Raw genomic sequence first — 27,596 nt, 5'->3', positions numbered from 1 at the left:
ATATAGGTCAGGCGAAGTAGCTCACGCCTGTAATTCCAGAACTTTGGGAGCCCAAGGCAGGAGGACTGCTTGAGTCCAGGAGTTCGAGACAAGCCTGGGCAACATAGTGAGATCCCATCTTTATTTAAAAATTTAAAAAAGACTCTATATAGTCATACTCATGACTCATGATTACAGTAAAAGGATACAAAGCAAAATAAGCAAAAGGAAAAGGTGCTTGAGATGAAGTCTAGAGGAAACCAGGTACATGCTTCCAAGATTCCTCTCCCAGTAGAGTCACAATGGACACGCTTAATTCCTCCAGGAACTAGTGACAACGTGTGTAAAATGTTGTCTTCCAAAGAAACACTGGGATGAATCATATAAGCATAAAACCCCTACATGGTGACCCTCAGTTACTGATGTTCCAGATCCTCAAGGGAATGGAGGTGTTCATTATAAATCACATTGTTAGCATAAACTGTCTGGACAAACTACTGCGGAGTCACTTAAGGACTGGCACATGCAAGAACACTCTTATCAGACAGAACAGCCCAAGGGCTCAGTTCCCAGTAACAGCCCAAGGTCAGTCATGAAAACAAGTCTTTCTTGAAATAGTGCAGGGTTTGAGCAACCCAGGCCTGCTAAGTTGATCCTTTTCCACACAAAGGGCTACCTGATCAAATCTGAAGAAGGAAAGCACTGCTTGTTACTCTCTAGTTTCTTACTGTTTGTTATATAATCATTTGTTTATTTGATGCTAATTAAATAACACTTTTTTTTTTGAGACGGAGTTTCACTCTTGTTGCCCAAGCTGGAGTGCAATGGCACGATCTCGGCTCACCGCAACCTCTGCCTTCCAGGTTCAAGCGATTCTCCTGCCCCAGAATCCCGAGTAGCTGGGATTAGAGGCATGCACCACCATGCTCGGCTAATTTTGTATTTTTAGTAGAGACAGGGTTTCTTCATGTTGGTCAGGCTGGTCTTGAACTCCAGACCTCAGGTGATCTGCCTGCCTCGGCCTCCCAAAGTGCTGGGATTACAGGAATGAGCCACCGCACCTGGCCACAAATATTTTCTAATTTTTAAATTTCTTTATTATCATTCCTCCACTAGAATATAAATTATATGAGGCCAAAGACTTTGCTTTATTCATGACTGTATCTCCAGTGTCTAAAACTGCTTGGGCTATAGTAGGTACTCAACAAATATTAAGTAGGTGAATGAATGGAAATTATCATTTATTTAAATATTTAGGAATGCCAATGATGTTGACTGGATCTAAATTATTGGGACGTACTGTTACCATATGAATGACAATTTTCATCTCTTTCTTCTTCCCAAACAGGTCTATAATTCAGCAGCCAAATCGTTCCCTCGAAGGTTTGTTTTGCCTTTAAATGTCAGTTTGAATGCCCCTGAGGGAGACAACCTGAGTCCATTGTCCTATACTTCAGCCAGTGCTGTGAAACAGGCTGATGGAACGGTATGCTATGAACAGACATTAGACTAAGACTTTGAACTTTAGTGGTGTTACTTTATTCTTTAGCTGTTTTCCAAAATGTTTGGTACCCAATAACTTTTATAACATTCATCCGAGCAGGGTAAGGTCATGTAACATTGCTTGCACAAGAATTGCAGAAACAGTGGGAATTAACACAGTGTTTATCTATCCTTCCTGTGCTTTGAAACAGAGATATGGAACTGTCTAATGGTTGTGGAATGTCTATTCATTTGAGCTTGGCATTAGCAATCCCCACCTTTTTTTTTTATTTATTTTTATTTTTTGAGATGGAGTCTCGCTGTGGCGCCCAGACTGGAGTGCAGTGGTGCTATCTCGGCTCACTGCAGCCTCTGCCTCCTGGGTTCAAGCAATTCTCCTGCCTCAGCCTCCCGAGTAGCTGGGATTACAGGCACCTGTCACCACGCCTGGCTAATGTATTTGTATTTTTAGTTGAGATGCGGTTTTGCCATGTTGGCCCGGCTGGTCTCAAACTCTTGACCTCAGGTAATCCGCCTGCCTCAGCCTCCCAAAGTGCTGGGATTACAGGCTTGAGCCACCGTGTCCAGCCGCAATCCCCACCTTTTAGATAATATGTGCTTAGCACAGGCCTATCATTGTGTAGCTGTCGATGCCTTAGCTTTAGAAGAATAAAAAGCATATGTCCACCTCCTATGTCATTTGACAGCTTATTAATAAAATTTGATAACCATTGTGCATCCACACATATGATGGAGAGAGGAACACTATTAAAAAATGACATAGAACCTCAGTTCCCAAGCCCTGTCACAAACCTTTATAGGGTATGAGGCTCCTCACTGACCTACATAAGAGGAAAATAAGAATTAAGCAACCACTACAAATCCTTTTTAAATCTCTTTTAGATCTGGTGCTCTCATGAAAATCTACATCAGGAGGACCTAGAAAAGGAAGGAGGCATTGAATTTCCTCAGATCTACTATGGTCAATTCAATGGCAAAAAGTATCATTTCTTTTATGGCTGTGGCTTTCGGCATTTGGTGGGAGATTCTCTGATCAAGGTTGACGTGGTGAATAAGACACTGAAGGTGATGAAAAACTCTTTCCTTTTTGAACTTTTCAGAGACCTGTTCTTCCCTTTGAATTAGTTTGTTTTATTTAAAGTAGCTCTTAAGATTCTTCAGTATTTAGGCAGCTCAGCTATTTTCTTTTATTTGAGAACTATGAAATCATCTAAGTTAGGGGTATGTTTCTTCTAGGGAATCCAAATTGACCCCAGGCCCAGCAAAATAATTCTGTGTTTCATCTTGATGTTATTTTGGGAGCAATTGTGGGGTTAGGGTTGTTGGGACACCTATATTTAAAGTTGATGGCAAATTATAGTTACACAAATTGTGTTCGATGGTGATGGAATCTGGGACTGCAAAGACTCTCTCTCTTTCTCCCATATTCAACTCAGTAGGCCTGATTCTTTTACTTTTGGAATATTCTATTGACAGCCTGTGTTAGTCTGTTCTGTGTTGTTATAAAGAAATCCCCGATGCTGGATAATTTATAAAGAAAACAGGTTTAGGTAGGGTGTGGTGGCTCACGCATGTAATCTCAGCACTTTGGGAGGCTGAGGGGGATGGATCACAAGGTCAGGAGATCAACTCCTGGCCAACATGGTGAAACCTTGTCTCTACTAAAAATACAAAAATTAGCTGGGCGTGGTGGCACATGCCTGTAATCCCAGCTAATCAGGAGGCTGAGCCAGGAGAATCACTTGAACCCGGGAGGTAGAGGTTGCAGTGAGCTGAAATTGCGCCACTGCACTCCAGCCTGGCGACAGTGCGAGACTCCGTCTCAAAAACAAAACCAAACAACAACAACAAAAAATAAAAACAAAAAAAAAAAGAAAAAAAAGAAAAAGAAAAGAGGCTTATTTGGCTCATAGTTCTGTGGGATGTACCAGCATGGTACCAGCATCTGCTCAGCTTCTGATGAGGCCTCAGAAAGCTTACAATCATGGCAGAAGGCAAAGAGGGAGCCTCATGTCACATGGTGAGAGAGTAGGAGCAAGACAGAGAGGAGGAGGTGCCAGGCTCCTTTAAAACAACTACCTCTCAGACGAACTAATAGAGCGAGAGCTCACTTATCACCAAGGGGATGGTGCTAAGCTATTCATGAGGGACTGGCCCCCATCACCCAGCACTTCCCACTAGGCCCCACCTTCAGCACTGGGCTCAGCACTTCAGCATGAGCTTTGGAGGGGACACACATCCAAACTATATCACAGCCAAATTCATGCTTGGAGTGACAAAAGCCATAGAAAGCTCCCTACTTACTAATTGCCTTTTATCGAATGCTTTTTTTGGGACTTGCAGGTTTGGAGAGAAGATGGCTTTTATCCCTCAGAACCTGTTTTTGTTCCAGCACCAGGAACCAGTGAAGAAGATGGTGGGATTATTCTTTCTGTGGTGATCACTCCCAACCAGGTAAATATATTTCCCTATCACCAGTCAGAAAGAAAAGTAGCACTGAATCATCTGATAAATCAAGGATGCACACTCATCTGTTGATAGTTTACTTTGATTCCTTTTCCCTTCTCTTCCCCTCCTTACTATTTATATACCCTTTTATCTCAATCCATATTTTATTGTTTTAAAGTTCTGTTTGGAAGACCATAATAACAATTTGTATTTACATAGGAATTTGTTATTTACGAACTACTTACACATATTTAGTTATCAAAACAACTTTGTGGGATACCATTTTATACATGTGGAATTTGTAAAGTAAAGAAGTTGAAGTAGACTTGCATCAGATCTCATAGTGGTAAAGCCAGTATTTAAATCCAAGTCTTTTGACTTCCAGTCTAATGTTTATACCATCATGTGTGCTGCCAATTTCAATGAACTGACCTCCAAGTCCAATGTCATCAGTCCTGGTCCAGTGTCCCAATAACACTATGCACCATCTGACTTCTTGTCTAGGGCAATCTTATGGTAAATAGGTTCACTTTGAGTATCAACTTTGATTAATTATTAGTGGCTGCCTGGGGTGCAGGGCTCTGAGGCCTTTTAAGGGTTCAGTAAGAAAGGCTGTGATCAATTAGCAATATCTGCCATGGGCTTTAGGAGGACTTTGTCCTCATGCCATGCACTTGCCATTCCTGGAATTAGATTTGGCAGATCTCAATCTGCCTTGCAATGCTGCCCTTTGAACAGCTCCAAAGTAACACAAAATGGAGGCATTTCTAACTTGGAAGAAAGAGTTTCTGTCTTTTAGAAGATTGGAAACGTGCAAGCAAAAATATTAAACTCAAAAAAATCCTATAAAGGTGATTGATAGGAACAACTTGATTTCTTTGCTGTAGGTATGAACTTCTTTAGCCATGATATCCTTTCCAGTCCAGTTCAGCAACTGAGGAAACAATTTGTGCATGTATAGGTGAGGCACTGTGCTAGGTTCTGGGGAAAGATATTAAGATGTGTAAGACATGGTCTTGCTCTATCTTTCTCTTTTTTTTTTTTTTTTTTTTTATAAAGACAGGGTCTTGCTCCGTCACCCATGTTGGAGTGTAGTGGCACAATCTCAGTCCACTGCAACCTCTGCCTCCCAGGCTCAAGCGATCCTCCTGCCTCAGCCTGAGTAGCTGGGACTACAGGTGTGCACCACCATGCCTGGCTGATTTTTGTATTTTTTATAGAGATGGGGTTTTGCCATGTTGCCAAAGCTGGTCTTCAACCATGATCTCAAGCAATCCACCCACCTCGGCCTCCCAAAGTGCTGAGATTACAGATGTGAGCCACTGTGCCTGACCAACATGGTCTCTCCATTAGGAATTTTATAGCTTAGTGGAGGAGACAGGGAAATTTTTGATGAAAGAAAGATAATTTTCAATATTGTCTTTTCTAGAATGAAAGCAATTTTCTCCTAGTTTTGGATGCCAAGAACTTTGAAGAGCTGGGCCGAGCAGAGGTACCTGTGCAGATGCCTTATGGGTTCCATGGTACCTTCATACCCATCTGATGGGACAACCACAAGGTCTGGAAACTAGGTTTAAAATAAGTGTGCACTTGGACATAAAGACTGGAGAAATAAACACTGAGGACTCCAAAAGGGGGGCAAGGAGGAAGAGGGGCATGGGTTAAAAAGCTACCTGTTGAATACTATGTTCCCTATTTGGGTGATGGGTTCGTTAGAAGCCCAAACGTCAGCATCACACAATATACTCATGTAACAAGCCTGCATATGTACCCTAGAATCTAAAATAAAAATAAAAAGAAAAACAAAGCATGTACTCTATACAAAAGACAGAGCATAAAGGGCACTGTACCTCCCAAACCAATGTCCCAAATAGACATTTAGTTTAAAAATTTCTGTTAAAAACAGAATTCACTATTTCCTTGCCACTGTCAAGTCACGCCATGGCAGAGGCTCGAGTGCATACGAGCTTTGGTTTTACCCTTAATACACCATCATGGCCAACGGAGGCATTGCTGCTGGAGGTGTCATGGCCATTAACACTACTATATAAGAGGTGCTGAAGACCGCCCTCACTCATGATGGCCTAGCATGTGCAATTTGTGAAGCTGCCAAAGCCTTAGACAAGCACCAAGCCCACCTTTGTCTGCCTGCACCCAACTGCAATGAGCCTACATATGTCAAGTTGCTGGAGGCCCATGGTGCTGAACACCAACTCACCCTAATTAAGGTTGATGACAACAAGAAACCAGGGGAATGGGTAGGCTTCTGTAAAACTGAGAGGGAAACTCCTGAAAAGTGGTTGGCTGCAGTTGTGCAGCAGTTAAGGACTATGTCAAAGAATCTTAGGTCAAGGATGTCACTGAAGAGTATTTCAAATGTAAGAAATGAACAAATAAAACTTTGGCACTCATATTTCTTAAGAAAAAACACCACAAAGAATTCATAATATAACTATGGTTATATATATATATGTGTATATATATATATATATAGGCTTTTCCTTGAAATAATTAAGAAAGTATTGATACAACCTTTTGAAGAGAGTTTTAAATTTCATTTATTGGCTATATCTTCCTCTAGGTAATAATAAGAATACATGAAAGAAAAAATCATGTATTTTGGTCATTACTGCAAGAATTAAAGAAAAAGGAAAGAAACATGAAAGGTGGCTTGCCAGTTAAGACAGGTTTATCTTAGAAAAAACAAACCCGAGAGGAGCCTTTTGGCTGAGTTAGGTTAGAGGCACACTTTTTTAGAGACTAAGAGTTTTTAAGGATTCAGGGTGGGAGAGTTTATTAGAGGCTTAGACTGCTTCTGTGTTTCTTTGTTGTGTTTATTTGGGAGGGAGAGTTGTGTGTTTGTTCCCATACATATTTTTTGCAGCTGCAGGCATACCCCCCAAAGTCTGCTTTTAGCTTCCCTATCTTAGTGCACCTGAAAGGAGAGGAATGTCCTTATTAAGACCCTCTGTTTTACTGGGCCCCATTATATGAGGGTGAAATTTGGCAGTTACCCAAGAGACTTTCCCCCTACTTCCCTCTGTGCCCGTATTGCTTTATTTGTGTTTTACTGTCTGCTTTTTGTGTTTGCTTGTAGTTAGAAGAGGAGTGATTTCCTTGAAATGCATGAGGCTAGAAAGGGAGCTGGAACTTAAAGTGGCAGTTTGTCCAAAATAAAGATGCTCCTGCTCTGTCAATTACCATCATCAGATAGGTGGGTGACAGAGGTCCTAGGAGAAGAAATACAAATGATCATAGATAGTAGACTTTGAATATAAATCTGAAAAGCACCTTGTTCTTTCCATCACAGTCTGACTGTTACCATTGGTCCTAAGGTACTCAGAAGACAGGAAGCTGGCTATATCCTGCATGGAGGCTTCTGCTAAACTGTTTTCTTCTCTGCTGTCCACAACAGATGCTACTGCAATTGCACAACCCTCCTGTGGACCACCCACTACCCCCACCCCACCCTCGGCTCGGCTTTGGGAGCTTATTTTAAGGTACATCACTAAAATCAGGCATTTCTTCTAATCTCTAGGTGTGTAGTTCTCAGGGATGGATGACAAGCCAGTAGTTCTTCATTTAATTGGACAACAGGTGGCACTAGAGACCATATAATCTCCACATTTCTAAACCCTGCCTGTTCTTACCAACAGCGGTAAGCAGGCAAGGTCTGTCACTTAAAGGACACTCTTGCCAACACCCCCAAAATCCCTTGTTCCCTTTTCCTTCAGTTACACTCCCTTCCCCTTCAGTTACACTCCCTTCCCTCCGCTGAACTCCATTCCAGGACCAGTTAAACTGTTTATGCTCCTTCTGCATGGTGAATGCTCTGGAGAAGAGCCCCAGACATACAATATGGGACACCTGTGAACTCATGGTTAGGCTCTCTGCACGGTCCTGGACTAACAGTTTCCTGTCTAATTTTCCTTAAGAGTCACTTCAAACTTCACAGACCCTATCTTCTTTAGTAGTGTGTTCCATACATGCAAATTCCACGTGTGGAGCTTTGCACTGTGGCAATAAAGTAAAAGGGCTGAGTTCCATGTCTGGGTTTGTGAGATGCAGAACACAGCAGCAGGTTTAGAATGGCAAGAAGATGCCTAAACAGAACTAATACAGCAGATGCAGGAGCAAAGAGCCTAAGGTAACCATGAGAGTGTAAGTCCCCCAGAGTTTCCTTTCACACAAGTCCCTGAAAAGGCATTCATTGTACTTTTTCAGACAAAACATGGAGATTTGATTGATCTTCCTAGGTCTGAAAGGTGAAGGAGACTCTGGATGACCACTGTCAAGTCCATAGATCTGTCACATCTTTCCTCTGTTTATAAATCTCTATCTTAATACACAGGGAATGAAGTTCAGACATATGAAGGATAGCAGTATAATCATAAGATTTTGACTTAAGGATACCTGAATTCTGCCTTGGCTCTGCTCTCTGTTTCTTGAAGGAGAAGACAAAAAAGGATCAGTGGCATGTTATAGTGTAGGCACATATGCCTGGTAATCCAAGGGAGAAAGTTCTGGTAAAATTGAGTGAGCATATGACCAAGGCCCAAAGCATAGGCTGGGCCTCTTCCTCTCCCTAACCCCAACTCTTACCACTAGCCAGTGTCCAACGATTTAAGGAAAGGGAGTAAGTGGTGCACAACTGAGGAGAAAAGGAAGAGGCAAATGGGCAGGTTGGGTCCTCCACAGGAGGCAAGCAGTAGAAAAACATATGAACCAGCCAGCCAGGCCTCCTTGGGGCAGGGTGGGAGTAGGGGAGAGCTTTGGCTTGATGTTTTTTTTTTTTTTTTCCTCTGAGCATAGCTCTGGAGAGTAAGCAACACCATGTGTGGTACTTTTAACACATTGTAGGCCTGCCTGTGAGTAAACAAGGCCCAACCAGTGCCTGGAAATGTGATTTAAGCAGATGAAAATTCCCTTTTTGTGGGGAGCTAGGAGGGAGATAAGGGGGTGAAACCTCCTTTCCTTTATACTTAAATGACATTCAAGGCCTTTCAATAATTTGGTCCCCAATCAATATTTCCAGTCTTACCTCTCACCTATCTCCCCATTGTAGCCGAGAACTCGTCAGTATGCACTAAACAAGCTGTACTTTTCCACATTTCCTTTGCTTACATTCTCTTCCTGGAATTCCCTTATCTACCTGGTGAATCTTAAAATCCAGCTCAAAAGTCATCTCTTCTTTGAAGCTTTCTTTTACTTACTGAGGGAGAATTAGTGGTTTTTTTTTTTTTTTTTTTTTTGGTCATGATTTATTTCTGTGTTTAGCTCCCTCCCTAGCTTGAACTGTATGAGGACAGGGACCATGTGTTTGTTACTCATACTGCGCCCCTGGCACTTAGCAGTGCACTTGGCATTCATTAGATGTTAAATAAACACTTTTTTTTTTTCTACTTAATAAGTGAATGAGGACCGGAACGTGATAGATATGGGGCCTACCTTGCCAATATATGTCCATTGGAGTACCTTATGGGATCTTTTTTTTGGGGGGGGCTTGGGGAGGTTTATTAAGTGATGCTTTAGTCTCAGTCTCTGCCAGCAACTGGGGGGTGGGGTGACTCCACTCACCCCAGGATTTCCCAGACTTGCTGCTTTAGAGGAGAGAGGCAGGAAGCCAACTATCCTCTAAGCCCCAGCTTGGGAAGCTAGGCTAGTACTGGGGTGGGGGCAGCAGAGCTGAGACCCTCCAGCCCCAGCCCCCAGCCTGTGCTATGTTCCCAGCCTGAGCGGGAGGAGCTGAGGCAATCCTGGCCGCAGCCTCCCACACACAGCCCTGCTCTTGGTGCGCCATTCACTGCCCTGAGTTATTCATGATCTCTGCTCCCACATATTCACCTAGACACTCCAAAAGCCAGCCCCACACCCAGCCCCTTCAGGTCTTTAGTCCTGAGGAGAGCAAAAGGAGGGACAGGGACCCTTTAACTGAGCAGCTTCAAGGGGCCTCTCCTTTCTGTTGCCCACTGAATGCCAGCCCCTCGTCTTCAGCCCTCCCTTAGATAGGAAGGGGGGTGGTGGTCTCAGACTGCACCCCCTTTCTTCTTCTTCTCTTCCTGGCATCCCATTCTGTCCCAGCACAGCAGCCAAGAGCACAAAGCACAGCACCTGTGAGGCTGGTGGGCACAGGAGCCCGTGCTGGCACAGGCCAGACTGCCTGCATCCCTAGGTGTGGCCTGCTCCTGCCCTAGAAGCTAGACAGAGGGAGACAGAAAGCAGAAGTCGGGCAATGGGATGTGCGGCCCCTGTGGCAGGAGGAGGAGCACACGAACCCTGACCCTGCTACTTGGTATAGGCCACTCCAGGCCTCGCTTCTGTAAGAGCCTCTGTGGCTGGCTCCAGAGCTGCCCGGCCCCCATAAAGGGGACTGAAAGGAGGGTGGGTGGTCCTTGAGGAGGGGAAGGGTCTGCAGAGAATCACTCAGACACCAGATATTACCCAGCTCTTCCCCCAAGACCTGGAGGGTCCAAACTCCTTGCCCCAAACACCTGCATCTTGGGTGAGGAAGAAGGGCCTCTTCTGCTGTTCCTTCCCCTCAGAGATCCAAGAACCCACTCCAATGAAATGCAGGTACCCATGCCTACCACCTGCCCCTGGAGACAGCAGGGGAGTTGAGGCAGGAAGGCTGGCCAGGGGCCCTTATGGGATCTTTTAATAGAAGTTAGCCTTCTGAGACAACGCAGCCAAGCACAAGCCAGTAAATGTTGCAAGAGTGAAGGGGGAACTATACCTAAATGGCTGTTGATCTCAAAGTACTGAAAGCTAAGTTAAGAGGAACGTTATTTGCTTATTGGTTAGTGTGTTAGTCTGCTGGGGCTGCCATAACAAAGTACCACAGAGGTCTCAACAGAAATGAATGGTCTCACAATTCTGGAGGCTAGAAGTCTGAAATCAAAGTTGCTTTCTTCCTTCTGAGGGCTTTGAAGAAAGATCTGTTCCAGTTCCCTCTCCTGGGCTTGGAGATGGTGTTGTCTGTGTCTTCACATGATCTTCCCTCTCTATGTGTCAGTTTTTGAGTCCAAGTTTCCCCTTTCTACAAGAACACCAGTCATGTTGGATTAGGGCCCATCCTAAAGACTTCATCTCAATACGTGTGCAACAATCCTATTTCCAAACAGGTTAAACTTCAACTCTGCAAATGCAGTGAAATATTTTATTAAAACAAACAAGTATTATTAATAAAAATAATTTTGCAGAAATTTCTCTTACTCTTTCACTTTATTTTGATTCTTTAAGTTGGTTTTGGAATGAGCAACTATTTGTGTAACCACTGACTGTTAGAGAGTATTTATCACTGAGAGAGTCCATATCTGGGAAATAATGTTTCTGTTCTGAGTGATCTCGCAACAGTAATTCACTTATCTGGGGCTGTATTTTCTTATCTGTAAAGTGAAAGTATTGAACTAAACAGTCTCTATCTTGAAAATCTATAAATGTTATTTGAAGTTTTTCTTTACAGTACAATGGAGTAGATGAGACAAACATCTGAAAATGTATGGAGAGTGTTTGCTAAATAACCTGTTAGTAGTTTAATGCAGAACAAACGAAATATATAGCTGTAAATAGGAGATATTTGAGGGAAATCACCATTTGAGCTTATTTCGATCGCCCCCATCATTTTATCTTTCTTTTTACAGGAAACTTTTCCAAGTCTGTTATTAATCACTGACTTGTCCTGCTTTTCATCATTTGATTTTTCTCATATACAGTGGCGCTGCCCTCCCCAGTACCTGGAACAATGCCAGCCACATAGTAGATGCCCAATAAATATTTAGTGAAAGAGTGAATGGAAGCAAGAGGTGACATGATTCTGGGAACTGTGTGTAGTTTGGTCACTTTTGTGAGTAGATGTGAGGAAACAAGATCTTTTCACTCTCAATGTGTCTACACTGGCAGAAGAATTGCTAATATGTGTTCAGGGGTGCCTGTGTTCACACTATGCCAACCCAGAGTAATAAATGAGTCCATACACGCTTGTGGATAAGAATGGCTTTAGAATTTCCTTTAGTAAGAATCATTACACAACAGTCCAAAGGACTGTTGTCACGTGGTCCTATTTGTGCTCTCAAATTCTTGCTCTTTTTAAAATTTTTTTTAAAGAAATGAGGGTATTAATCCTAAGCAAAAAGAACAAAGCTGGAGGCATCATGCTACCTGACTTCAAACTATACTACAAGGCTACAGTAACGAAAACAGCATGGTAAGGGTACCAAAACAGATATATAGACCAACGGAACACAACAGAGGCCTCAGAAATAACACCACACATCTACAACCATCTGATCTTTGACAAACCTGATAAAAACAAGAAATGGGGAAAGGATTCCTTATTAAATAAATAGTGCTGGGAAAACTGGCTAGCCATATGTAGAAAGCTGAAACTGGATCCCTTCCTTACACCTTATACAAAAATTAACTCAAGATGGATTAAAGACTTAAATATCACACTGAAAACCATCAAAACCCTAGAAGAAAGCCTAGGCAATATCATTCAGGACATAGGCATGGGCAAGGACTTCATGACTACAACACCAAAAGCAATGGAAACAAAAGCCAAAATAGACAAATGGGATCTAATTAAACTAAAGAGCTTCTGCACGGCAAAAGAAACTGCCATCAGAGTGAACAGGCAACCTACAGAAAATTTTTGCAATCTACCCATCTGACAAAGGGCTGATATCCAGAAACTACAAAGAACTTAAATTTACAAGAAAAAAATCAAACAACCCCATCAAAAAGTGGGCAAAGGATATGAACAGACACTTCTCAAAAGAAGACATTTCTGCAGCCAACAGACACATGAAAAAATGCTCATCATTACTGGTCATCAGAGAAATGCAAATCAAAACCATAATGAGATACCATCTCACGCCAGTTGTTAGAATGGCAATCATTAAAAAGTCAGGAAACAACAGATGTTGGAGAGGATGTGGAGAATTAGGAATGCTTTTACACTGTTGGTGGGAGTGTAAATTAGTTCAACCATTGTGGAAGACAGTGTGGCGATTCCTCAAGGATCTAGAACTAGAAATACCATTTGACCCAGCAATCCCATTACTGGGTATATACCCAAAGGATTATAAATCATGCTACTATAAAGACACATGCACCTGTATGTTTATTGTGGCACTATTCGCAATTGCAAAGACTTGGAACCAATCCAAATGTCCATCAATGATAGACTGGATTAAGAAAATATGGCACATATACACCATGGAATACTATGCAGCCATAAAAAGGATGAATTCATGTCCTTTGCAGGGGCATGGATGAAGCTGGAAACCATCATTCTCAGCAAACTATCACAAGGACAGAAAACCAAACACCGCATGTTCTCACCCACAGGTGGGAATGGAACAATGAGAACACATGGACAGAGGGCGGGGAACATCACACACCCGTGCCTGTCTGGGAGTAGGGGGCTGGGGGAGGGATAGCATTAGGAGAAATAACTAATGGAAATGACAAGTTGATGGGTGCAGCAAACCAACATAACACATGTATACCTATGTAACAAACCTGCACGTTGTGCACATGTACCCTAGAACTTAAAGTATAATAATAATTAAAAAAAAAAAAAGAAAGAAAAAGAAACGAGGGTCTTGCTCTATTGCCCAGGTTGGACTCCTGGGCTGAAGGGATCCCTCTCCTTCTCAATAGCTGGGGCTACAGGAGTGCATCACCACGCCCGCCTGGCTCAATTCCTGTTCCTTTTGGTCTATAAAGCGGACTGTGGCCCTGGGGTTCATCCGATACAGTCACCAGTCACTGGAGCTTTACAGGAGAGAGTGGGAGGGGACGCTCAGAGAGGTCACTCAGGACCCAAAGTGTGCCCAGACGGGCCCTAACTACGTGGCGTGACCTCAGGCGGGGCAAACAGATCGAGAACACAGGGTCCCCATCCACCCTGACCGCTCCAGGGTATGCTTAGGTATCCCAACTCTTGCTCTCCGAAGAGATTCAGATAGCAAGAGACACCCTTAACTGTCTCCCGAGGTCGGGATTGGCCGGAGCGGAAGCAGAGACGCACTTCCCAGGTGCGCGCCTGGCACGCACTGCGCAGCCGCGGTGGGAGGAGGCACCGGCCGCGCGGCGGGAGGAGGTGCTGGCCGAGCATCGCAGACAGCGCCGGGAAGATGAGCACGACAGGTGGTGGCCGTCGCTGCCAGGCACAAGTGTCCCGCTGCATCTCCTTCAGCGCGAGCCACCGATTGTACAGGTAGGCTGTGCACACAGGTACAGCGGCGGGCGGCGGGCGCTGGACCCCGGAACGTCACCGGGGCGGGGCCGGCGGGCGTGCTGACGTCGGGCCCGGGAGGGACGCCGGGGCTGCTGGGGCGACGCTGAGGACGGAGGGCGTCGCGCGCTGGTCGTCTTCGCGGTGCTTCGGGCGGCCCCTAGCATCCTGGTGGCGGCTGGAGTGTCCCCAACCCTGGAGGACAACCTCCTGGGGGAGGTCGATGGTTAACGGAGCCGACTGCGGAGGGCGATGGCCCACGTCTGGGTGCGGGGCCCACACCCGGCTCTGCGACTCGAAGAAACGTCTCTGCCCCTAGGAGTCCCTTGGTGTAGACCACAGGGTTGCTGTGAAACTCAGCAGTGTTAAACTCGCGTATGTTACACAGTACCTGGCGCGGCGTAGACACCCAGTAAATGTTAGCTAATCTTGTATGCCAGGAGCATTGGCGACCATATCTAATGTAATTACAAGGCAAGTTTTAGCCCCGTTTTTTTACCAAAGACAGAATGAACCCAGTCCCTGGTGGTCTAGTGGCTAAGAGGAAAAAAAAAAAAAATGAACCCAGACGTTCAGTTTCCGAAGCAGCATAGTTGGGATTTGAATCCCGATCATACATACCGCTTGCATGCACTGACGAGTTGATTTTGAGGAATTTTACCACGCACTAACAAGCTCCACTCTCTGGCCCTCCGTATCGTCGTCTGTGAAATGAGGATGACCATTGCTATCTAACAGGATTCATCCCTCCATTCGCTAAACCAGGGTTTGTTTCGTGCTTGTCAGGGCTTGTGCTAGGTAACGGATGCATCAGGGATCTTGTATGGGGTTTCCAATCTGGCCTACTTTGTGGAGGGTACACTGAGAGAATTTTGTGCAAAAGACTTTAGCACTCTAAGTACAAGAAGTGGCTGAGCAGGAGAAAGTGGGGGTGTGTTATTCCATTTTGCATTGCCACAGAGGAATACTGAGACTGGTATTTTGTAAAGAAAAGAGGTTTATTTGGTTCTGCAGGCTATACAAGAAGCATGGCACCAGCATCTGCTTCTGTTGAGGCCTCAGGGAGCTTCCACTCATGGTGGAAAGCGAAGGGGGAGCAAGCAGGCAACTCACAGGGCAATTGAGGGAGCAAGAGAGAGGAGAGGAGGTGCCAGTCTCTTTTTAACAACCAGCTCGCCCATTAACTAATAGAGCGAGAACTCACTCATTGCTTCAGAGAGGGCACCAAGCCATTCATAAGGGATCCACTCCCATGAGCCAAACATCTTCCACTAGGCCCCACCTCCAACATTGGGGATCACATTTCAACATGACATTTGGAGGGGACAAACATCCAAACTACATTGGGGGGAATAATAAAGAGGATCTCAAAAAAAAAGGGGTTGTATAATAAGAAGCGTAAACACCTGAGGGTGGTAAGGCCTCATAGACAATGCAAAATTGAATGGATGGGTATAAGTATAAACATTCCTTAAGCAATTTGTTTTCTGTCTGAGACAACAGCCAAAGATTGTAATTTTAAAAATTCACCTGCTTTGAATATTCCTCAACAGATTGGTAAAGTTCTCATGAGGCAGTAGTTGAGACATAGTATAAAGCAAGATTGTTAAATAGGAGACTTACCAGGTCATGTAATTTTTTTTAAATTATTTTTTTCTGGATGAGTAGTTTAGCTTCTGAGAGAAATGAGATAGTAAGCCACTTTGCGGATCACCATCTATGTTTATCATTATTTTCTGTTATTTCATTCAGCACTTACCTAGTACATTGTAGGCACTCAGTAATGTTGAATTGAAAAGTGGAAGGCCCATGAGCAGATCAGTTGTTGTGGAACAAGGGGGTTGAAGTTAAGGTTTGTTTGTGCTAATTTGTATGGTACAGTCTTCTAATTAGGGAATATGCCATGGTTTCTGACATATACATGAGTAATAAAATCAACGTGATTTCTGACTCTCCATTTGGTGAGCTAAAGTAATAAACTGGGAAACTTTTCAAAGATGAGAGCAAATAATAAATATAAGGAACAGAGAAGGGGGTTTGAATGTGATACTTGTGTCATGCTGACTTTTTTTTTTTTTTGGTCAGTAAATTTCTAAGTGATGAAGAAAACTTGAAACTGTTTGGGAAATGCAGCAATCCAAATGGCCATGGGCACAATTATAAAGGTGAGAGAAAAACTGATGACATTTCAGCCCTTCAATAAGGATGAAAGAGTATTCAGCAAATGTAGACATAATGAATGGGAAAACTTACGGACACAGTGTGAATGCTTTGAGCCTTGAATGAGAAGTTAAATGGGAGTTCAGAATGAAAGGGTCTATTGTCTTGATTGGGTGCATGTTAAGTTTTACCTTGCAATTGTCAACTCTTACAAACAGTCCAAAACAATGAATGGTTTAAAGCATTTTTCTTTGTCCTAGAGTACACAATTTCTTTCTGATTATGTATGGCTGAGACTAATGTTAAAATTAGATTTTATTCTTTGAGTAAATAATGACTGACAAAAGGGGAATATTGCCTAGGAATGTAATGTATGGCAGAAAAATAAGTTTGGTCTAAAGCTTTGCCAGCATTGTTCCAAGAAAGTAGGTAATTTGTTCAAGGATAAGAGACTTGATTCTTTGAGGTACAGCCTGCCTTAAAAAACAGCTACATAAGCCATAGAGTATAAAACAGTATGTGGTGTGGTGGCATAAAAAAAACCAGACAAGGTGTCAGGAGATTAGGATTACTGGTTTAGCTACTGTCTCTTCCTTAATCTATGGTTTCTCAGTCTCAGTGTACTCACTTATCATGTAATACCTAGTGGTATTTGTACAGAACTAAAATACATAAATTCATAAAAGTTATTAATGTGTAAAGCACTGATAAAGTTTGTTTTTTGTTTTTTTTTTGAGATGGAGTTCCGCTCTTTTTGCCCAGGCTGGAGTGCAATGGCGTGATCTCCCCTCACTACAGCCTCCGCCTCCCGGGTTCCAACGATTCTCCAGCCTCAGCCTCCCGAGTAGCTGGGATTATAGGCGCCCGCCACCACGCCTGGCTAATTTTTGTATTTTTAGTAGAGACGGGGTTTCAGCATGTTGGCCAAGCTGCTCTCAAACTCCAGACCTCAGGTGATCTGCCCGCCTCGGCCTCCCAAAGTGCTGGGATTACAGGCTTGAGCCACCACGCCTGGCCAAGATTTTTCAAATGCTTCTCACAAGCACTTTTTAATTTACAAAGCATTACTTTAGACTTTGTATACATTCATGTGAGTAAGGGGATAAGAATTTAAGGCCCAGTAGTATTGCTTGTTCAGAAAGGTACTGCTCAGTATTGGACCAGCTTGCTGTGTAGCTGGACACCTGCAAGTACATTTTCTACTTCTACAGGCAGAGATTGAGCAGCATCTTGATGCTCCCTAGTGCGTTAACATAAGCAGAATTTACACTCTTTTCAGCCTTGACTGAGTGCCTCTGCTTAGCCAACGTTCCTACTAAGCTCCTTTGTCTTGATTGCGTTTTGCTTTGGTTGCTAAAAAAAAATCTTAACTAAAATAACAGATGTTTTGGGGTAAATATTTAAGTATAGCTTTTGGGGACAGATCTAATAATTTATGTTGCCAACTTGTGCATGTATGTTGCTAACTTGTGCTTGGATGTTAATCTGTTGAAAGTCATGCTGTTTTTTTTTGTATTTTGTTTTCTTTCCATAGTCGTGGTGACAGTACATGGAGAGGTATGTGCAGAAAATATTTGTGTGGTTTTTGCAGATTGCTGGGCTCTCTTTCAGCCAGTGTGGTGGATTCTGTGTTGAAAACTATTCCAGTCAGTATTGCTTCATTGTTGGCCCTTATATATGTGTGTGTGGTGAGCTGCCGCCATTCCAGGCCTCTCCTCTACCAAAGTGTTGTCTTTAATGTGCTGTATGTGGACAGGTAGAAGGGCTATACAATGGAAAGGATGCTTGAAGTACATGGTGCTTCCATGCTGAGGTCAATGATTATCTCTGGTATGAAGGCAAATGTGCAAATGTGGGCACAGTCTCTGCACATTGTACTGCCTTTAATAATTTGCCAGCCGTTTAATATGGAGAGCCTATGACAGCAATATTCACCTTTGTTTATTCTTTAGATTGACCCTGCTACGGGAATGGTTATGAATCTGGCTGATCTCAAAAAATATATGGAGGTAATGGCATGTTGGGTGCTTATTATGTGCTATTCCCTAAGTATAATATTTGGTGGCCCCCTATCTACCTCCCCAAGCAGTTATCTCCTAAGGTTCCATGACTTTGTGAATAGAATTGGATGTGGGTGTTGGGGAATAGTTGGAAGAACTACTCGCATGGCCTTTAAAGGTGTTGTGGTGACTTAACAGAAATTAGTCACAGTTGGGTTATGGTGATGGGAGGAAATTTAACATGCTCACCTTGTATTCCTTGTTGGAATATCCTGATTTCCTTCAGTTAACAAATTCTCCATTTCTTTTAAGACATAGCTTTCTCCTTGAGACTTACTTTCTTTCTTTTTTTTTTTTTTTCAGTAGGCACAGAACCAATGCAAACTTTTCTTTTTGGTAGAGATAGGGGGTCTCACTATGTTTTTCAGGCTGGTCTCAAATGCCTCCTGCCTTGACCTCCCAAAGTGCTGGAATTACAGGCATGAGCTACTGCTCCTGGCCTTCTCCTTGGAGCTTTCTCTTCCATCTCTGAATATTCCTTGTACCTTTGATCATAGATTTAGACACCACACTGTGTTGTTCATTCTAGCTTTATTATAAACTCACCAGAGCAGTACATCATAGAGATAACACACAAGGTGTTCAATGAAGAACTTAACTGATTGTGTCATTATAGAATTCTTGCACTGTAAGAGACTTTGGAGATTATTCAGACCAACTTCTTCAACCCATAGATTAAGATTGAGAGATGCTGAACTGACTTGCCCCAGGTCATGTGGCTAGTCATTTGCAAAGCTGGGAGTAGATTTCTTTCCATCCAGCTGTTTTATTATGCCGTCATTTCACTAGCAGCTTAGTTTTGTTCTGAAATTTGACATTTGCTTTATTAAAATGATGTTATTAGTAATGATTACTTCTTTCACATTACTTATTCATATATTCAACAAATTTCTCTACTTTGCATCAGTTTTTGAGCTAGGTATATAAAGATGAATGAGATGTAGCCCACAGAGTGTATACATTACTTTTTCTAGGAGGTGAAGAATATTAATTGTTAAATAACTGTTGATTTAATAAATGAGTAGAAGAATGAGTGAATGAAGAAACAGCACTGTGCTCAAAATACTTTAGGAAAGTTATAGAGATAGGGCCAGCATGCATTTATGGGGCGGGAGTCAGGGGGCAGTGGGGGAGAGAGAGAGAGAGAGAGACAGAGACAGGAGAAGAGGAGGGGGAGGGGAGGAGAAGGGAGGGGAGGAGAGGGGAGGGGAAAGAAAGAAAAAGAAAAAGAGAAAGGAAAAGAAAAGAACAGAAAGAAAGGAGACAAGACAGTAACATAAAAGGCCTCCACATATGACTAAATACTGGAGGAGGGGTTCTCTATGCTGTTTTCTGCTTTTGTATGCCTGAAGGACACCACACACTTTCATTAGTAAAAGTGGCTCATCATGGCATATAGAGTAAAGTTAGAGCCCTACCGTGGGGGGAGGATTGCTTGAGCCCGGGAGTTCAAGGCTGCAATGAGCTATGATTGTGCCCCTTGCACTCCAGCCTGGATGACAGACCCTGTCTCTAAAAACAAAACAAAAGAAAACAAAAAGCCCTGCATAAGAGGCTTTGATGGAGAAATTGGGACTGGAACTGGGATTGAAGATGAAGCAAGGATGCCTATTTTCTTGTTATTCATGTGGAACATCCTTTCATTGGATATATTTCAACAACTGTTTGATCTAGGACTTACTCTTTTTGTATGATTCTAGTTTTTCTCAAGAAATGATTGCTATTACTGTTATTAATGTACCCTTCTTGAAACTACATCCTGTGGAAAATTAGATTTTTTTTCACAAATGCTTAGATTTTTTGCAATAGCTAAAAGCAAAAACCTAGAAAGAATAAGGCAATTTAATCCTTGCTGATGATGAGGAAAAACATTATGTTAATATACATGAGCATTAGGGAGTAATAGTCTTTACATATTTATATTTTTCCTTCTATGAGCCCAAGATCATTCTTAAATTATTCCTCATAGCAAAAATTTAGAACTACTTACATAATTTCAGTCTAGATCTGCTTTATAAAATGTAGTAGTCACTGGATCTTTGTCCTTATGATATTGTGGCATTGTTGTGTAGGTGTGACAGTGTTATGGAAAAATATTTGTGCTAACTCTTTGGACAGGATTCACAAAGTGTTAAACCGAATTCCAAATTACAATGGCTTGTGTTGCGAGAAAGCTCCAGGAATTCTCTGCTTTTTGGTTTCTCACCTCTTTTTATTCAGTAACAAGGATTCCTAATCATTACCAACAGCTGGGCCTGACTTTATTTTACAACTTGAAATTTTGTAAGGTTGCCTTGTAAGACTCAAATCTAGTACTTACAAGTGTTTAGTTAGTGGCTAAGTGATAAGGTGAGGTTTAGAGGCATAAGTGGAACAATTTGGAATTTGAGTCATAAATGGAGTCAATGATATTTTCCCTTGGTTTTATCTCTAGGAGGCGATTATGGAGCCCCTTGATCATAAGAATCTGGATATGGATGTGCCATACTTTGCAGATGTGGTGAGGTGGGTGGCACTATATCTTGCTTTATATGGATTATAAAACAGGAATTGATTTGAATACTTTGATTGTTGTGTGATTTCTGAAGTTTTAATTTAATGAAATCTTTCGAAACTAGAATTTCTATTCTCTGTGAATATTAAACATGAAATTTTATTGTTTGCATTTTGAATTTTTTTTGTTTTTGTTTTTTTTCCTATAGCACGACTGAAAATGTAGCTGTTTATATCTGGGACAACCTCCAGAAAGTTCTTCCTGTAGGAGTTCTTTATAAAGTAAAAGTATACGAAACTGACAATAATATTGTAGTTTATAAAGGAGAATAGCTATTGGGGTTAGCATTGTACAAAGCCCAATTTCTTTCTGTGTTTGAAAAAGATTTTGATCCCCTTGGAATATTAAGAGGTCAACACGTGATTGTTGTACATATACATTGTGCTCTGGAGTGCCTATTTATTGAAATCATTGTAAGACCTATTATAAATTTAAGTCTATTTAAAACTAAATTTGTAATATATCCTGAAAATCATTTAGAGAGTCTTTTATTTATAAATTAAAAATCACTTCATTTTCACAAAATGTTTTGGTGTGGGATTATTTGAAAGCAAAAGAAATCTAATTTTGTCTTCTCCATTACCTCATTTTTACTTGGTATAATATACATGGTTAAAATGCTTATATTACTTCGAGTAGGTGAATCTTATAAGAAATAAAATTCAAGTGACCACAAAGTCTGGAGACAATATATATATTTTTAATAGATTGAACTCTCTTGATTACTACTTGTTGGGTGTGCTGAAGGCATAAGTGGATTCAGTGAAAATTAGACACACAAATCATCTGAGGCAATCTGTTGTGGATACATGTACAAAGATTGATGGAAATGCTGCTTTAGAGCACGTCGTTCATTACAATTTTGCACAGCGTATTGAACTATGAATTGCTAGTGAGGAACAACACATTAAACATATCGTGGAATATCAGTAAATTATTTATTCAGTGTACTCATCTGAATTTCTGAACCTTATGGGCACTTGAATAATTTCGACTCAGAAGACTGCAGAATAATCATATATTTTAAACTCTAAAAAATAGCATAAAAAGGATCAACTACCATATAGAATATTTCCTGTATATAGTTTTTCCTAATTGATCCTATTTTGTTCTGATTATTAAACTTACTATATGCTTGGCATTCTTCTCTGGGATCTTTTCCTCGTGACTAAATCCACAAGAAAGTATTTGCTTACTTTGCACAGAAGACTGTTCTGTGTTCTTGTTTGTATTCTAAATGTCTTAAATACAGGGTTCTGATTTTCTCTCCACATAGCAACTAGTATACAATGAATTCCCAGAATGTTGTTGCCTGAAAATAGTAAAAGGACTTTTGCAGTGATTACTATTCTAGAAAAACTTGCAAAGAGTAGTCTTTTTTAGTGATTGCAGAAATACAAAGTTTGACAGTAATGCAAATGGCCAATTATATTTGAATGTATTTTAGTTATCAATTTGAATGTTCTCTATGTAGAATGTTTTGTATTGATTACTTGAAAGGCAGATAGCTATTATTTATTAAGTCACTTTATGTTTTAATTCACACAAATACCCTGCAAGGTAGGTATTCTCATTCTTTAGGTAAGATAATTCAAGTTGAGAGAGTTTAAGCTATTTGCTTTAGATCATTCAGCAAATAAATTGGAAACTGGATGTTTAACATTCAGGGTCTTTCTGACTCTAAAACACAGACTCTGAAAAGGGACAATTTGAGTATTTCCAGATTTTTTGAGAGTCTGATCTTACTTATTTGTTACTCAATTTAATTTTTTTTTGAGACCGAGTCTTGCTCTGTCGGCGCGATCTCGGCTCACTGCAACCTCCGCCTCCTAGGTTCAAGCAATTCCCCTGCCTCAGCCTCCTGAGTAGATGGGACTACAGGCATGCGCCACCATGCCCGGCTAATTTTTTGTATTATAGTAGAGATGGGGTTTCACGATGTTGGCCAGGATGGTCTCGATCTCCTGACCTCATGATCCACCTTGAGATTACAGGTGTGGGATTACAGGTGTGAGCCACTGTGCCCAGTCAAAAATCTTATTTTTGACTGGATTCAGACTGAGAAGTAGAGGCTTGCAGTGAGGACGTTCTGTGTCTCTTGGCAATCTGTTCCTGGCGCTTTTCTTTAGCCTCCTTCATTCTCTTGGTCAAAAGTTTAGCATATTCTGGAGCCTCTTCCTTATTTTTCTTAATATACTGTTTCTTCAGAGCAATATGCTGGCATTTGTGCTGCAGGACACGTGGAGGAACAAGACGCTGAGTCTTGGGTGCTTTGGTCCTAGGTTTCTTACCTTCTTTGTTTTAAGTGCTTGCTTACGACATACTGGCAGACATCACCTTCTTGAGAGAGATTGAAAAGTTTGTGCATTCTGCTAGATCTTGGGCCCCAGGAGATGAGTACCATAGGATCAGCCCAGGAATATCCTTCTCTCCTTTTTTAACAATAACCAATTTGAGAATGCTCAGATTGGCATCCACAATGCACGCTTGAACAGATTATTGCTTTCTTTCTCCAGTTCTCCCTGGTCTGTAACAGGAATGCCCCTTACCCAGCAGCAGGCGACACGGCCATGGGTCAAGACATCCTGCTTTATGAGGAAACCTTGTTCCCACCACTGATTCAGACTGCATAACCCTTCCAGTGTTTACCCAGAACGTCAGCAGCAACTTCTGTGGCCATACGCTTCCCATAGAAAGCACGGTTTGCTTTTTATCTTGAAATTTTACCCATTCAGTATTCATTCCCTCTTTTCTCCTGAGTTCCAAACCACCTTTCTCCCTACCACATCACTGAAGCATCTTGAAGCAGCTGATCGCCTCTGAGGTACCATGAAAAAGAGGCCCGACTTCTGCTTTCATTTTTCATTTCTATTTTTATTTATTTATTTTTGAGGCAGGGTCTCACTGTGTCTCCCAGGCTAGAGTGCAGTGGTGCAATTTCAGCTGACTGCAACCTTTCCTTCCTGGATTCAAGTGATTCTCGTGCCTCAGCCTCCTGAGTAGCTGGGACAACAGGAGCACGTCACCACGCCTGGCTAATTTTTGTATTTTTTGGTAGAGACGGGATTTCACCTGTTGGCCAGGCTGATCTTGAACTCCTGACCTCAAGTGATCTGCCTACCTCGGCCTCCCAAAGTGCTGGGATTACAGGCGTGAGCCACTGCGCTCTGCCACATTTTTTTTTTAAATGCAGAATTTTGCCGATCTGATACCATATTAGAAAACATTTTTCATAATAACATTAACACTCCAGGTATTTGTTCATGAGTTGCTTCAAGAGAACTTTTGTTCCTACATGCCAAATGAGTAAATATTCTTAATGTATAGAAGGAAAAAAGTCATTATGGGGTGATGAGGTTTGGAAAAGCTTAGTGGAGGAATGGTACTTTCAGTGATGGGGTAGGGAGAGTGGTGGTTTGGAACTCAGGAGGAAAGAGGGAATGAATACTGAATGGGTAAAATTTTGTGAGCACAGTTACTAGGGTGGGAATATATAAAATATATTTGGGTTATAGTGAATATATTGATCTTAGTAGAGTGGTAGTGAGGTGTGAGAGTGTAATGAGAAATGAACTTGGAAATACAGGTTGGGGACAGCCTGGAGCGCCTTGAATGTCAGTCTTTATCTTTTGAGGAAAAGCAAGCTGTTTGTTTTTTAAAGAAGATAACCAGGTGGACAAAGGAAAGTGAGGAAACTATTTGCAAAGCTGTTGCAGAAATCTAGACATGAAGTGATGGGTGCCTGGACCATGGGGGTGGCAGTGGAATAGATGGAAGAAGGAGAATCGAGCTAATTGTGCAGTGCCCACTGTGGTGTCAGGCATTTTGCTAAATACTTCTTATATGACCTCATTTCATCCTCATAACCACCCTGCTGGGTGGATGTATTAGTTATCTACTGTAACAAATTACTCCCAAAAATAGTGGCTTAAAACAGCACACATTTATTATCTCAGTTTTGCACACCAGAAGGCCACCTCTGGCTCAGAGTCACTCATAAGACTGCAGTCACCTCAGGGCTTGACCGGGAAGGATTCGCCTCCCAGCTCACTCCCATACTTGGTGGTTGGACTGAGGCCTCAGTTCCTCCCTCTGTTTCTTGCTGTGTAGGCCTCTTCACAGAGCGTCTCCCAACATGACGGCCTGTTTCAGCAGAGTGAGCAGGTAAGAGGGCAAGGGAGAGTGCCACCAAGATTGAAGGCACAGTCATTTGTAAGCAAATCACTTTTTCTGTATTTTGCTCCTTCGAAGCAAGTCACTCCATCCAGTCCACACTCAGGGAGAGGGGATTATACATATATTGCTAATGTGCACATTTTGATGTGGAGATATCAGGTGATAAGACTGGAGAGGTAGGCAAGGAGTGTATATCATGCCCTTTTTGATGCCAGGGAAGTAAAGCACATTTCATTTCACAGGAGTGAAATATCAGAGCAGCAGCTGTTGTTTATGGTGGGAATTGTGGAGATTGTGGGGGGTAGAGGAATATAGAAATCTTGGAAACACAACTCTTGAAATTAAAACCAATTCTAAGGTGAGAAGTTAAAAAATATCACCATATCTCTGTGAACATAACGACCAGAGCTGAACGATCATTTGTATTACCTCAATTGAGGTAGGAACTACCAGCGAGTTATAAAAATAGCCAGGATGCTTTGATCAGTTGTGTACATGTGGTCACTAATACATTAGACCTATGATAAATGATCTGTTTAGCTTTTTAAACTCCAAACTTTTAAATTCCCTCTGGAATTGAAACTATCTTAAAGATGGGAAACAGATTGTGCTCATTTTGCTTTTGTTATGTCTGGGATATTTCTAACCTCCCTTGCACATAGAAAAATCATTGTTAGTTTCACACAATTTAACTTTATAGCAAGGTTCTGCTGCAAGACACTTCTGGAAAGTGTCCCAGATAAACACCGTTAAAATCTCCACATAGCTGCAGAGAGAACTGCTGTCGCCACACAAGTAAGGGAAGGTGGTTCTTGCACTGCATGATTTTCAAAGCATCATTTCTGCTTTCAAGTAGCCATCAGTTGGTTTGTTCTCTTCAAAAATGGACTCACCCATTTCCACCAGTGTTCTGCAACCATTGAGACAGAAGAATTTATATATATATATATATATATATATATATATATATATATAGAGAGAGAGAGAGAGAGAGAGAGAGAGAGAGAGAGAGAGAGAGAGAGAGAGAGATGGAGTTTTGCTCTTGTCACCCAGGCTGGAGTGCAGTGGTGTGATCTTGGCTCACTGCAACCTCCGCCTCCTGGGTTCCAGCGATGATTCTCCTGCCTCAGTCTCCGGAGTAGCTGGGATTACAGGCACCCGCCACCACACCCAGCTAACTTTTGTATTTTTAGTAGAGATGGGGTTTTACCATGTTGGCCAGGCTGGTCTCGAACTCCTGACCTCAGGTGATCCACCCGCCTTGGCCTCCCAAAGTGCTGGGATTACAGGCATGAGCCACTGTGCCCAGCCAAGAATTAATAATTTTAAAAAAGAAATAGAACAGTGTTCTTCCTACCCACCTTTCTTTGTAGTTCTTGGCTAAAGAAGCACCTCCCAGGCTTGTAAGCCTTGTATTCTTGAAGAAGCCCAGGAGGACGCAGTGGCTCATGCCTGTAACCCTGTATATTTGGGAGGCCTAGGTGGGTGGATCACTTGAGCCCAGGAGTTTGAGACCAGCCTGGGCAGCATGGCAAAACCCCATCTCTATGAAAACAAAAACAACCCCAAAATTAGCCAGGCATGGTGGCATGCACCTGTAGTCCCAGCTGTTCAGGAGGCTGAGGTGGGGGTACTGATTGAGCCTGGGAGATCAAGGCTGCAGTGAGCCATAATTGTTCCACTGCACTCCAGCCGGGGCAACAGGGCAAGACTCTGTCTCAAAAAAAAAAACAAAAAAAACAAAAACAAAAAAAACAAAGGCCAAGAAACAAGTAATGAGTACTTAAGCCCATATTTGCCCTTATCAAGCCAGTTTACTCTTCAGTGAAAATTCTTAAGTTAGTATGATAATAATCTGAACCAAGTTTTCAAACCCTTTTCACTTTTCCCAAGTATCTTCATAGATGCAAGCACTGTGGTTACAAACAACCTAAAGAAATAAAGGGATTAGCTTGTCTTTTACCTATTAGAAACTTTACTTGACCACAGATAGAGCCACTGATGGGTGTCCTGTGGGCACCTCAAACTTAACATTTCCAAACATGAATTTCTCGTTTCTCCTTCAAAACCTGTCCGTCTGCCCTTCTTCCTTAATAATGCCACTACCAAACATTCTTTTTTTTGAAGACAGATTCTCACTCTGTTACCCAGGCTGGAGTGCAGTGGCGTGATCTTGGCTCACTGAAGCCTCTGCCTCCCGGTTTCAAGCGATTCTCATGCCTCAGCCTGCTGAGTAGCTGAGATTACAGGCACCCGCCACCATACCCAGCTAGTTTTTGTAATTTTAGCAGAGACGGGGTTTCACCATGTTGGCCAGGTTGGTCTTGAACTCCTGGCCTCAAATGATCTGCCTGCCTCAGCCTCCCAAAGTGCTAGGATTATGAGCATGAGCCACTGCACCTGGCCCTATTCATTTTTTCAAGTGAGAAACCTGGGAGTTCTTTTTGACCTACTCCTTCCCCTTCCCACCTCTTAC

General features: G+C 42.2%; 2 protein-coding genes and 2 pseudogenes across 8 annotated transcripts in view; 3 read left to right on the top strand and 1 right to left on the bottom strand.

Moving 5' to 3' along the window:
* BCO2 (beta-carotene oxygenase 2) overlaps window positions 1-12,332 on the top strand; it is a 50,259-nt gene extending 37,927 nt beyond the window's left edge. For 4 of the 6 annotated variants that reach the window (XM_012495848.2, XM_012495849.2, XM_012495850.2 and 1 more), the window contains 4 exons: window positions 1,328-1,465; window positions 2,365-2,547; window positions 3,826-3,936; window positions 5,360-5,749. In XM_012495848.2, the coding sequence (XP_012351302.1) occupies window positions 1,328-1,465; window positions 2,365-2,547; window positions 3,826-3,936; window positions 5,360-5,473 (546 nt within the window). In that variant the 3' untranslated portion in view covers window positions 5,474-5,749. Of the gene's footprint in view, window positions 1-1,327; window positions 1,466-2,364; window positions 2,548-3,825; window positions 3,937-5,359; window positions 6,544-11,570 lie in introns of those variants that run through there. The other 2 variants (XM_012495852.2, XM_012495853.2) reach the window with 2 other exon arrangements.
* LOC115838571 lies at window positions 5,925-6,319 on the top strand (annotated as a pseudogene).
* Window positions 12,333-13,996: 1,664 nt separating the features above from the next.
* PTS (6-pyruvoyltetrahydropterin synthase) lies at window positions 13,997-21,616 on the top strand. 2 transcript variants are annotated; one of them, XM_003253155.2, is made up of 6 exons: window positions 13,997-14,152; window positions 16,256-16,335; window positions 17,865-17,887; window positions 18,283-18,339; window positions 20,825-20,895; window positions 21,093-21,616. In XM_003253155.2, the coding sequence occupies exons 1-6, from the start codon at window positions 14,070-14,072 to the stop codon at window positions 21,214-21,216; spliced, it is 438 nt and encodes a 145-aa protein (XP_003253203.1). In that variant the 5' UTR covers window positions 13,997-14,069; the 3' UTR covers window positions 21,217-21,616. The 2 variants fall into 2 exon arrangements, with proteins under 2 accessions (XP_003253203.1, XP_030684645.1); XM_030828785.1 differs by lacking the exon at window positions 13,997-14,152 and adding an exon at window positions 14,269-14,644.
* A 1,365-nt stretch (window positions 21,617-22,981) lies between these two features.
* On the bottom strand, window positions 22,982-26,017 carry LOC100597794 (annotated as a pseudogene).
* Between the last annotated feature and the right edge of the window lie 1,579 nt (window positions 26,018-27,596).

This window comes from Nomascus leucogenys, chromosome 15, assembly GCF_006542625.1.
Source record: "Nomascus leucogenys isolate Asia chromosome 15, Asia_NLE_v1, whole genome shotgun sequence".
NCBI classification, from domain to species: domain Eukaryota; kingdom Metazoa; phylum Chordata; class Mammalia; order Primates; family Hylobatidae; genus Nomascus; species Nomascus leucogenys.
The sequence above is the reverse complement of the archived record's forward strand: the minus strand, read 5'-3'. Positions and strand labels throughout refer to the sequence as shown.